Source organism: Pygoscelis adeliae, unplaced genomic scaffold, assembly GCF_000699105.1.
Source record: "Pygoscelis adeliae isolate BGI_AS28 unplaced genomic scaffold, ASM69910v1 Scaffold31, whole genome shotgun sequence".
In the NCBI taxonomy this organism is placed as follows: Eukaryota; Metazoa; Chordata; class Aves; order Sphenisciformes; family Spheniscidae; genus Pygoscelis; species Pygoscelis adeliae.
Genome location: NW_008824233.1, coordinates 1968661 through 1981873, shown reverse-complemented (window position 1 = coordinate 1981873; position 13213 = coordinate 1968661). Strand labels below are relative to the sequence as shown.

Genomic DNA, 13213 nt, shown 5'->3' with positions numbered 1-13213 from the left:
TACAGGCAAAAACATGGCTCCTAACGTAGACTCGTCACTGTACTGATAGTGTCTGTGTCAAGGAGTGGATAGGAATCCGCCTTGGCTGTGGTAGGTAGGAAGAGGCAAAGACAAGGTGCCCTGTCCATCCCATGTGGAGATGTGTCTTGCAAGCACAGCTACAAAATGTTTTCTTGCAGCCTGGTCTATATGCCGGTCTGGCAATGAAAACAGATGCTGTATATATTTTATTGTGTTGTGTGATAAATGGCTAGTTTTCTTCAGTGTTTGTGTATGCCTCTCCTGTTCTGCAGAGGCGCGCGCTCTCTTAGGTTTTTCTCTTTAGAATGCCTTTCGAGAGATGTGCCATGACGATCTTGAGCTTCATCACAGTCCTTACTCCTACACTTATAATTTCCAGCTGTGGACCTGATTCTGCAATATGAATACGGTGATACTTTGCAGACATCACAGGGAACCCTCAGAAGTGGGTCAGGACTTCATTTTTATAGCAAGCAATAGTAATTCAGCTTTCTCAGGCTTTAAAGCGCAGGTTACAGTCCCTTTGGAAATTTTTATGGATGTATTTCATCTTGGAGCTGTGCCACCACTGTCTATCTATTGCTTTGTGATACTGTTCTGACTCCTGAGAGATGTTCTTGCTGAACTATTTCCAAAATAAAACTCTTGCTATCCCAGCTATATTTGGACTAATAGTGGGATAAGTTATGGTTTATCAGATAGGCTTTCAGGACTTGCAGTCCAGCGGGGCCCTGAGGTTCCAGAGAAGGGAAAGTTTATGCAGGTCTGTTACAGCATTTCCCATCTCTTCTGCCCAATCCTCCTTTGCTTTAACCTAAAAATACGATGTTCTGCTTCCCAGCACAACTGATTCTTTCTGCCTCTCTACTCTTTCGGCTTACGTAAAAGGAATCCCTTTTATGCATCCCGTTCAGATTGAGGCTACCAAGTATTAGTTTAGTCATTGGTTTTGAGAAATACTTATATTTTGATAGTGCTGGAACGCTAACAAGCAATACGTAGGTGTTCCTTTTTGTGAGGTCCGTCTCTGTTCTCGATTAGGTGGTCCAAATAGGCAAATTGGACAAAGGTTTGTGAAGACATGAGGGGGAAGAGAGGTGTAAGGCCATAACAAGTCCACAAGTATAGCCAATGTCCAAATAGTTAGGGTAGATATCTAACTCGATTCACTTATTATTGGTAGAGATTGAAGAGAGGAGGGAAAGAAAATGCTGATACTTTATAGGTGGAAAGGCAAAAGAAAAAGGAGTATTGCATTTGTTTAAAACAAACAAACAAAGATTTTTTTTTTTTTATTGTATTTTATCTTATTCCCCTGCTGCTATGAGAGTTTGCCACTGACTTCCATGGGACCGTAAACAGATCTCTGCTTTATCTTCTGGTATACAGTGACATCTACAGAGAGTGGAGCACATCAAACAAGACTTTCCCATTTAGTACCATGTCTTTTTTATGACCATTGTTCTTTTTTGCAGTCATTAGTTTAAACTTATTACTTTACTTTATGCTTTTTAATGCATGTACAGTATTATTTATCTCTGTACATTTCCATGGAGATCTACCTATTTTTTTTTAAAAAGTTACTTCACCCTGACAGAAGTTATTTTGACAGTTGGAAATGCAATAGCAGTTTACACACCCAAACAGAAATTACTTTCTCTTGATGGGTAGAATGTCTAGTCTTACGGTGTAACACCCTGGAAGATTTCAGCTTTTTTGAGGTTTCTTTCACAACTGTGTTGTTCACATCAAGAAGTGGGTTTTTGATGCTTTCAGTCCGAGTGCTTACTCTGAAGCTAGCATACAAATAGCTTTTTCATTAGATGTGTTCATTATTGATGTAATGTTTTAAATTATTTAAAGAAAATACTAAAATGTAAATTTCATTTAACTTCAAAAAATTCCAAATGAATGACTCAATAAAGGTACACATAGGGCTTTTTTTCAGGATTTTTCTTTGTTAGACAAAATCTTTAATTCTGTTGCATGCATTTTTGGTTGGTTTTGCTTCATTGATTCCTCCCCCCCCCCCTTTTTTTTTTTTTTACATTTCTGCAAGCTTATTAGGAAGAAAAAATAGCTAGCTTCTGCAGTATGATTTTATTGGTGTTTCATCCTTTATTTCTCTGGGCAAGACAAAACAGAATCCAGCCTAGTATATGTTTACAGAACAGTGCCTGTGAATACTATTTTCTTAAGACTTGAGCACGTTTTAACCTCGTGCAGTGCACATAGTTTCAGTAACTTCAAGACAACCATTTAATGCATAACGTTAAATGTGCATGTAAATGTTTGCAAACATAACCCTTAGGCTACTGAGGCTCGAACCCCACATTTTAAAGAGGACTTTGTAATATTTTTTAAAGAAGCTTAGAGGGAGGGGAAAACTAAAATTTCCACTCCAAATATGAAAAGACCAGGAAAAAAACCCATTATTTTTATTTCTGCTGTCTTTCAATAGGTAATTTATTAAGTATGTATAAGAATGTGGACACCTGGGCTCTGAACTTCATGGCATTTAGTTTTTGACTGTTCTTGTTCATGCTTTTTATTTAAAGGTCTTAATTTTGGTATTTCAAAATATGATCATTTGGGGGTAATTTTTCTTTGCTCTTGGATAACATTAAATATATCAAAACAAGGTTTAAAATTACTAAATCAATGTGTATAAATGCATCAGGAGTTGTTTTAGTCTTGTTTTTTTTCCCCTATCAGGTCAGATACTATAATAATATTAACTGCAAACCAGATCCAGGCCTCATTAAACTAATACAGCAGAATGATAATCAGAAAATTGCCAAGTAATGAACAAAACCCAGAAGTTTTAAAACTTATAAAGCGCTTGTGGCTGATGAGCAGGTTTTATAGCCAAAGCTTTCATGTCTGAAAAATGATCCTGATAGTTTGCCAGCTGACATTATTGGTTAATTTGTGTTAAATGCAATTTTCATAGAAGAAAGAGCACAAAGTAAAATAATATCTCAGTAGAGTGGGAGGGAGCACTTGAAACCCAGGTAGTAAAAATCTACTCTCATATGTATAAAATCTTTGGCAAAAACATGAAACCCTTTGGAGAAATAAATGAGTAAAATAGTCTCTGTAAAATATAAACAAACAATAAAATATATGTAAGCAGTGAATGCCTGAAGGACATGAATGATTTTCTAGGTATTCAGAGACTCTTATGCTCCAATAAAAGATAAAGTGTATAATAGATGAAATATGTCCATTCTATAAGAAGAGACAGCATAATTAAAAAAAAAGGTGAATATGCTAGCGGTACTGTTTTAGCATTCAAAGGCTGTCAGCATTTTTCCTCTTGTAGAGATCTGTTACGTGTCCAAACTCTGGATTTCTTATTCTTACATCCAGAGATTTTTAGTTGGGATTGAAGGGAGTAAGAAAAAAAGAAAAATACAAAACATGTTTATGCTCTGTAGAGTTTCACAAATAATTGAACAAACTTCCATTTTTATAGCAATTTCAGGTATGGCTTTTCTAATATTAAGTATAATCACAGGAATCTTTCAATTGCTGCAGTTATTACTGAAAGAGGCATCTGGAAAATGTCTTCCATTAGCTGTGGTTTTTGGCAGAGGCTGTAAGCAAGCATGGTCAGTGTAATTATACTGACAAGTGCTTGAGGTACTGTATTTGTTTGCTGTATGTACTTTCCTTCAATAAATATTAGTATTTCTTCTAAATCTTCTACTCTAGCTGGTGACCCTGACAACATTTAAACGTTAGTATAGCATGTAACATGGCAGCATTGAGGGGGCAACATTTAGGACAAAATATTAGAAGCTTCTTTCTTAGCAAATATCTGTTTGAGAGACTATGCAATAGATGAGCAGCAATAGATTTCTTCAGGAAAAGCTCAGTCTGACAGAGAAAGCAAAATACCTGACTCCAAGCAGATTTCTCTTAGTGAGCTGTAAAAACCCTTTGCTGGAGAAAATCAGCCTGGAGCCCTAAACTTCCAACGGTTTCAAAACTTTGTTGGCTTTCAGTGTGAATCCTTTCTTTCTGATAAATGTCAGAATACGGCCTGTGAACTTGTAAATTTGGCCCCTCAGGGGACCTATGGGATTGAGCGAACCGTACTGCGGATTTTGGGTAAATGCTGAACAATGAATGATCTCTTGGTCAGGGGATCTCTCATAAGGATTAAGTCCAAGCAGTAGCTTTCTAGCTCACTTGGTTTGGTTTCAAGTTTGCATTGCTTATTATAACTTCATGTACCTCTTCATCTAGACACCTCTTTATGTTGTAAACCATGGTGAGACTGGACCAATCCGATGCAACAGGTGCAAAGCTTATATGTGTCCCTTCATGCAGTTTATTGAAGGTGGAAGAAGATACCAGTGTGGATTTTGCAGTTGTATAAACGACGGTAAGTGATGTTTCTCTGATCTGTGATTCATACAGATTCCATAAAACTAAAAAGATGCCACATCTCTAAAAGGATTTTCTTGACTTGCTGAGAAAATAGTTTAGTGAGGTGCAGTAACTAGGCCTGTTTCACAAATAAAAAAAAATACTACCCAAGAAGAATACGTAAAAACGTTTGTTCAGTACAATTTAAAAAAATAAATGCATGAAGAATAATGCTGATTCATGGAAGTCCAGTCTGATACGATCAAAACTTTACTTAAAAATACTATGTCATCATAGGATGCAAAGCTGCTTGTATTGCTAACTGAAAGCAACTTCTGTGTGGAGAAAATAAATTTCTTCAAGAAATCTAAATGTCCAGCAAGAACCAAATATTCAGAACCGTGTTAGCATAGTCCTGTCCGTGACTGTGGATGCAGTGGTTAAATAACCTATTAATCTTGCTGTGACAAGTGTTGGTTTTCACAGAAGATACCATGCCATATTTGTTCAAGTGTGCTGCATGTGACTCATAACTGTTCTTGCGCTCTTGGCTAAATCCCAAATCTTTGCCAGAACTAGCCTTTCTAGACATTTGTATCAAGCTGGATTTCCTCAGCTGGATCACAGCAGTATAGTGCTTTCCCTAATACAGTAATCTTTTCAACTCTGAAATGTGAACCTTGACAGACTTGTTCCAACTTCTTTTCTGCCTGACGCTCAAACGTTTGTGCAAGCGTAGCAGATAACAAATTCATAGTTTGTTAGCAATTTAAACTCTCATAAAGAGAAATTTAAATGCATTGTGAACATTTTAAGAAAGACATTTAAGTTGCAGTGTCATTTTAAATCATGCTTTGTATTACTACAGTGTCTTTTACCCAAGTCAGAAAGCATTTACAAGAAAACTTTAATGAGGACTAAAAATGGCCAACAAACTAGGTAGATATTCACCCCACTCACACACACATACACTTTTTACAGGCAAAAATGTGAAAAATAAGCATTCTAAATATATATTGATTGAGGAAAGAGGAGCTAAAATCCAGAGGCAACTCTTCCCCGGTATGACTCTAACCATTAGACTAGCTGTGTATAAATTGTTGGTGGCAAACCCACTTGATTTCTTAATGCTTTGGAGTTCTGCACCTTTTATCTGTAGCCGCAGAAGGTTCCCGATATAATGTACCCAATGTACTTTGCTGTACAGTAGGCCAGGGTTGTGAACCTTGTAGAGCTATTTCCAGTGAAGTGGTATTTTTGGATAAAGCAGTACAGGCTTTAGGAAAAGTGCTGTTTTTACCGCAGAGCTCTGGCTCCAGTGACTTGAATTAAGCTTTGAGTAGACTGTATCTACTGACAAAATAGTCACTCTCAAGTCTGTATCCTGAGGGTAACACAGGCTCCTACCTGTGGAAATGTCCTGAGTCAGTTTTACCTACTCAAGCCTGACAGTGTAGAGGTGGGAGAATATGGACATTTATAGGGGAATATGCCCTATCCTCCAAATACAAAAGGAGCTGGCATTACTAGAATGTTTTGGGTTTTTGTTTGTTTGGGGTTTCTTAAGCCAATGTGGAAAAAAAACCCCAAACATTGCAACCTGGATAAGTGTTTAAACTCTTCCCTTGATCAGTAACAGAAGAGCCTACATTAGTACGTTGTATCTATTGAAAGAAGTTGTTGGATTGTTCCCCTCCTCCCCAAAATATAAAGGTTTTTTCCCGCTCTTGTGTTGGCTTTTAGTCCCTCCATTCTTCTTTCAACATCTGGACCACATTGGCCGACGGGTAGACCACTATGAAAGGCCTGAGCTATCTCTGGGATCTTACGAGTACGTTGCTACTTTGGATTATTGCCGAGTGAGTATTTCCAGCATGCAAACTAATTTACAATTTTATGTCAAAACAAACAAAATCCTTTAAATGCCTACAGTAGAGTAAATGCGCTTGTAAGCTGAATATCAAGAGTCCAGGAACATTCTAGAAAATGTAGAGAGATGCAGAGAATTTAAGCTTACAATATTATGTTTTGTTCTTTTGTGCTACAGGGTATGAGACTAGCAAGAAAGAATAACAAATAGCGCAGCCAAGTCGTGGATCAGCAGTCTTTAACTGGGGCGTTCGTTTGGTCCTAGCTAGCATGTTGCACTGTTTAGAGGCTATAGTTGAAATCCTGATGCAGTGTTGCATTTTTAGATGCATGTCTTCTATTGATCTTGAAGACAGACACATGCCTAAATTGCCTTCCCAATATTGAAAACCTTAGCACGGGAATTTGACCTTGTAATCTTTTCCTGGCAAGAGTAGTTTTAGTATTCTGACCAGTAAGTAATGGTAAGTTACAACGGAATGGGTTCTCTCTCCTAATATTAACTCACTGAAGAACTCAGTCCAAAGCCCACTCGAATCACTATAAATATTTGTAGTTGATTTTATTAGAGAACTGTATTCGATAACTTCTGAAAGCATAAATTACTTAAACTTTTCAAACTTTAGCTCATTTTACAGAACTGCAAGTGTGACTTCATCTGTCCACAGAATGGGCATATTTTTCTGTTCTTGCTGAAATTAGACAGAATTTTCTTCCTGTCAGTGGAATCGAGGTCATGATAAGGTTAGGAAAGGCGACTGGATCCTACAAAGTCTTGAAGTAGATACCAGTAACTTCCTCAGAGCATAAAATTATTGCTGGTGTGAAGAAAATGAACAGGTTTAATTCTGCTTTCTCACTAGGGTACTGTTCCAAAATCCAGTGAAATCCCTGAGACGACCTATATAGATTTTATTGAAATCCGGGTTAAACCCCAGAACAGGAGAGAATTGTAGTGAGGCGTTACGGAAATACGGTGCGGGATCCTCAGTGTACATCCACTGTAGCTCCATCAGATTCGGTTAAGCTTTGCTGATTTCTGGCAGCTAAACTTTTGAAAACTCGTGTACTGAATGACTGTGTGCCATTTTCACGGTTCTTTTTCTCTACTCCAGAGTGTAACACTGTGTGATGCAGTCATCATCACAATGCATCTTCCAGTGCAGTGGCTTTTGCCATATAGCTTAAATCAGGGAGTTTCCTTGATAAGTCATCCAGTATGGTCTGTTTTCTTGTTGCAAAGACCCGTCCATAGACTTACTAGAATGTTACAAAGAAGAAATCCCTTACGAAATTAAGACGCTGGAAATGCAAAGTCATTAAATTTTACAGAAGTTAACATTATTTTATAATTAATTTTTCATTTTGCTCCAAGTTGCAAAGGCTTAATTCTCTTATAAATCCAGTTTAAGACCAGAACTGAAAAGTCATTTCCTTTTGTGCTTATCAAATGACAAGGATGAACAGCTAGGAAAAATGTTAACAAATAACAGCTGTTTTGCATTATTGCGCTCCTGCTAAGTGGATGTGGCAAGAACACAAGTCCTCGTTTCGACCATATATTTGTCAGAAATTACGCAGGGATTCTTTCTAAATGGTGATGTGATACAGGAGTTTAGAAGTAGTGCTTGATACAGTTTTTGAAACTAGAGTCCAAGTACAGTAAACAGAACAGCTTTTAAAAATACTGCCTGGTTTTAGTTCACAGGAATTAATCCTGATTTACATTATTCAAATGAAGTGAGATCAAGGGTATAGTGTTTAGTTTAAAGCGTGCCAGGGACTATGGATAAGTCATGATTCAAGGGTTAGATGATTTTTTTCTTAAATGGAGTTCTCTGAGGTTTAGTTTAACAAGTAAAATTTGGTTGGTCAGAACTCTGTATATGAAGGCAGTGTAACAGTATAATGGAAAAGCTGTCCTGAATTTGACACCAAGTAATGACCACTACTTGTCTTAATGGGAATTAGGAAAACTGATCGTAGGGAGTATGATGATTACTGTTGCTATGTTCACTTTCTATGACCTTCTTCCTGGGTACATCTCTAAGCATTACATTGCTTTATTTGGAAACAAAACCCCTTCATCTTACTTTTTCTTACTTACAGAAACTTGTGCCGGTAGCGTATGTCACGGTTTGTATGCCACTTACATTATGAATAAGAGGAATTCCCGAAGGAATCCATACCTGCCCAAGTCACTGCTGTATGTGCAGCAGTTGCACACATTGAATGTTCCACTCTCATGCTTTGATTATCTTACAGAAAGTCAGCTTATTCCTGAAAGTACAGGTCAGCTGTCCAGAATGCATTGGAGCATGAGACAGCAAGACAGACAGACAGGATGCAGATGGTCACCACTTAGTACTGCTAAGAACTGAGATATTTTAATTCAGGTTCAGTACCTAAGTTGTATTTTCTGTTTCCAGATCGGTTAGAAGTCACTTAACAGTTGTTAGAGGCAAACGCTAACAAAAACTGAATTTAAGCATTCACATTAACAGAATGGCATTGTGTATTGATATAGGGAGTGCAGCAACAGTATGGGTACAGAAAAAAGCCAAAAGGCAAATTTGTTTAAACACTTGAATTCCAGCAGAAAATGTTTGTGTTTCATCTTATCTAATAAACTGTTACCCTTTACATATTTTATTCCATTAAGATGCTATTTTCCAGTAATAATGTTTTGTTCCAGGGGTGGACTTCACCCAATACGTGTCAGCTTTCTGCAGTAGTTACTATTTATGATCCATAGCATTTTTCAAACAAGTGAACACTGTATTTAGTTTGCCTTATGGTACCACCTGTAAATTTTTTCGACATAACAGGACACTGTCTAATTTTCCCTGTGAATGGTCATTTTTTCTGTAGAACAACAAGCCTCCAAAGCCACCAGCTTATATCTTCATGATTGATGTATCGTACAGAAACATAAACAGCGGCCTAGTTAAACTCATATGTGACGAACTGAAGACTCTCCTAGATAAGCTTCCAAGGTAAAGAAACATAAGTGTGCTTTGCTTAACTCACTACACTGCAGTTTTCGTGCAGCTTTGCATGTTGAGAGGTGAAAACAAGCTACAGAAAATGTCAGAATTTACAGTACAGGCATTTTTGGGTGGTAGTGACCAAATGTTAATTATAACACTGCTGGGAGTTCTTAAACTTTGATGTCTGGACTTACCGTATGAATGGAAAGAATCTGTCATACTAATTGCACATGTAGCATGCATTTTCCTTTCTTGTAGTGAACTCTAGTGGTATTATCAGCCAAGTCCCTGCTTGTAGTTTTGACTTTACTTGCTGTAGTTCTGTTTACTGCAATGCTGCTTTTGTCATTAAATTAAACAGGGAAATATCAACACCAGAATAGTCAAGAATGGCGAGTCTCTCTAAAGCCATAGCGGTGGTGGCTTGTATCTTTAGCTCTTACTGTTAATTAGCAAAACTTTTAAAGCTTCTTGCTGTGCTGTGAGACTGTCCTGGTGTGTATCTGAGAGGAGAACAAATCTTGTAGGCAACAAACATTTTATGAAATACAGCACATTTGCTTTGTGAGCATTAAACACACAGTAGTAGTATAACTACTGATCAATATTAATGACAGTATATTATTTTAGTGTAGTATAGTTTTTAGTATAGTATATTAGTACAGTTTTCATTAAATATGTTCATTAAAGTTTAAATAATACAGACACACATAGTTAAATGAGAGCAGTGAAAGGCTGAGAAATTAAGTAGACAAGATGTTTCTCAGTGAAGGCATATAAAAGTAGTGAAGGCATATAAAAGCATTGAAGAACGTACAGAAGGAAGATGCATTCCAAATAACAATACTTGCAGAGGGAGAACAGAGAGCAAAGTGAGGAAGGGTGGGAGATGAGATCCTTAAGCTAATCTGGGATACGTTAAAAATCTTTTATCGTATGTCCTTCTGGGATCTCTGTGCATGAAAGAAATTCCAGTCCAGGGTGGGGGGTTAGTTTGTCAGATGCCCATGTAAGGCCATCTCTCAAGTACTTTGTCATTGAAGATTACACTGGAGACACAAGTGTTTGATATTATCCTGAACATATCTCAGAGCTTTCCATCAGGATTGGTCGTGACTCTGAAGATAGTAAAAGGCATGAGTGTAGTAACAAAAAGCAGTCGGCAGTTTAGAAACACCTAGGCTTGAATAGGGAAAGTTGAGGAAAAATGAAAGCAAGTGTATCTACATCACAGAAATGACACATTAATTCTTCTCCTCACCAGCACTCTGCAGAGATCTGCTGCTAAATAATTTGTTTGCAGGGCCAAAGTTTTCATGTCCACAGAAAAAAGCAATGACAAAAAATAAAGGGCAGGCCCTTCAGTTTCTTCAAAGACTCGCCTGTTGTCTTGAAACAGTATTAATTTTAAAAGAAAAAATCATAAGGCATTCCACCAGAATTTGTGGTGAAACTTCTGTTTTGGTGCTGAGGCACAAAGGTCGCTGTGTGTTAATTTTCTGTTGCTGGACAAAGACACCTGCAAAAATATTCTGCTGTTACTACATGAGGTGAAAACCCTGTGCTGGGAATTCACCCTGTGCTCATATCTTTAAGAGGAAAGACTTGGGGTAGCAAAGCGATCTGTGTCACTGAAGGGCCATTGGTGTAAAGGCCTGTGCCGGGTAAGCCCGTGAAAGTGGCGGCGAAGTGAGAAGTCAGAGGTAGCAAAGAAAGGATTAAGGTAGGTGGCTCGATACCTGGTGTTAAGAACTTTGTGTTTTTGTAGACTTGCAGCACAGCAGAAAACCCATTATTTGCTTTCTTGAAATTTTAGAGCAGACATTTTTCAAACTTACATGTTCCAAACCAGAAACCCCGGACTCTGTATTTAGAGAAATACAGAGAAATGTGCTTATAGAAATTGTGCTTCTGAGCTCAGAAAATCAGGCTAACTAGTTGTGCAAATATGATTTTTAGGTGCATAATTTAAAAAAAAAACACATTTGTATGTGTTTCTGTACGTATGATCCAGACATCTCATTCTGAGACTTTAAAAAGAACTAAATAGTGTGTGAGCTACATAGGCAATCAGCTGCTATATTTACAGCTAATCTTTAAAAATACGGTAGAAGAAATTGGATGAAGTGCAGCAGAACAGACTGCCACAGGTAAGAGCAGTATCTGAAAAAATTGTCCCGAATACCTGCTGTGTAACAACTTTGGGACTACCGGGATGATGTGGATACTTCTCTTTGAAGTAGGAGAGTGCTGCATGTGTAGAAAGTTAATAATACCTTGTCCTCATCAAGCTCCTGAACGCTCCCCGTTAATCACGTCACTAAGAAAATAGCATTTGAGTGCTGGGATTGATCAGAAATTTACATTCAAAAATGATGCATCTGTTTGAGTTAGCCTATCTTGGAGGAATTATTTAAAACGCTTCTTTATGGAGTGTGTTCAATATAGAATATTGATTTGGTTTAGATCAAAGCAGCTCCTTTCTCATCCAGCTGTGTTCCCATAAAACATGAATGGTAGATTAACGTTCTAGACCGACATGAGCGTTAAAGATTGTAGACGAGAAAACTTATTTCTCTCCCAAGCTCAAGCTTTTACATGAAGCTTGTGAAACTGGCGATGACAATTTTTTTTTTTTCCTTTGAAGCCAAACAGATTTGATAGCCAGGAAGAAGGCTGACAGTCTTTTCTATTTGAAAATAAGCAAGAATTGCAGTGAAAGTGTATTTGTGTTGTTTCTCCTCTTTAGTTAGACTTTTGATTTTGCGAGCATTTGTGAAGTCATGAAATGCAATCTGTTGGTTGCAGTGCGACGGGATGGAGGCCTTGCCGTTGACTTTGGTGGGGCCAAGGCTTTATACTCCTTCGGAGGATAAATATTTTCAAACCCTGGCTGCTTTGCTGTGGTGAAGGCTCAGGGTGACTGTTAACACTCCCTTGTTTCTTCAGAGGTTAGAGTGAAGGGTAAATAGTAGATTTTTTTTCCCTAAGTGCCTAGTAATTGGAAATACTATGGTAGGGCTCCGTTATTAAATTCTTTTGGTGTGATAGTAACATCTGTATGAGTCTGTGTGCATTATGGTATCCTGTTTGTCGATTAGCATATTTCTTTGTGTTAAATTTTTTACAATCATAACCTTCCGTGAGTGACTTCTTTTATAAACTAAAGAAAATAAAATCAGCTTGGCTACTTCTGTGGTTCCTATTGCTGCAGTCTCAAAGAACTTTGTGGTACGTAGTTCTGCATCCTGGTGAGATTAAACAATAATTCTTGCTGTTCCCCTTTCACAAATGGAAACTGAGGCACAGAGAAATTAAATAATTTAAATAATTTCCTCTGGGGTTGTAAATTAGATCAGTGGCATAGCTGGGAATTGAATGAGGATTTCCAAGTTTCAGTGCTTTGAATATGAAACTCCTTCAAACATGCAAAAGCATTAGACTACAGACTCGGTATTTGCTGGTTTTGTGACATCTCACCGTAAGTTAAGTAGGCTGCTTAAATGTTTGATGTTGCTGTACAGAACATGTGGGCTGCCCTGTGGTAATTGCAAGTACCACAGGCTTCTTATCTGGCATTTTTCGTGCTAAAGGCTTGGCTTGTCATTTACGAGAGGAGCACCCTGCTGCAAGAAGGTGCTATTTTATTAGTAATTAAGAGCAATTTTTTTGAACAGGATTGCCTTTTGGGGAAGAGCTCGCTAAACTTAGGACTCTCAACCTGGTAAGGGTCTAACTAGCACTAGTAATAACGCTGCTACTAATGGCAGAGTGGGCTACTGCTTCGAGGAGTTACCTCCACAAAAACAGCGGCTGAGCCTGCTGCCTGCGGTGTTCCTGCAGGTGCAGCTCACAGCAGCAGTTTGCTAGCTTTGGTTGGCCTGGGAACTTCCTAGCAATAATGAGTAATTTCTACGGTGTGTTTTCTGCGTGATAGACAGCTGTGGAGGATCTAA

The 13213-nt window shown here is 37.9% G+C and overlaps 1 protein-coding gene across 1 annotated transcript in view; it reads left to right on the top strand.

The window, feature by feature from the left end:
* Window positions 1-13213, top strand: part of SEC24D (SEC24 family member D) — a 52391-nt gene that overhangs the window by 26686 nt on the left and 12492 nt on the right. The window contains exons 8-10 of the mRNA XM_009334911.1: window positions 4276-4414; window positions 6142-6257; window positions 9139-9263. Coding sequence (XP_009333186.1) covers window positions 4276-4414; window positions 6142-6257; window positions 9139-9263 — 380 coding nt within the window. The remainder of the gene's footprint in view (window positions 1-4275; window positions 4415-6141; window positions 6258-9138; window positions 9264-13213) is intronic.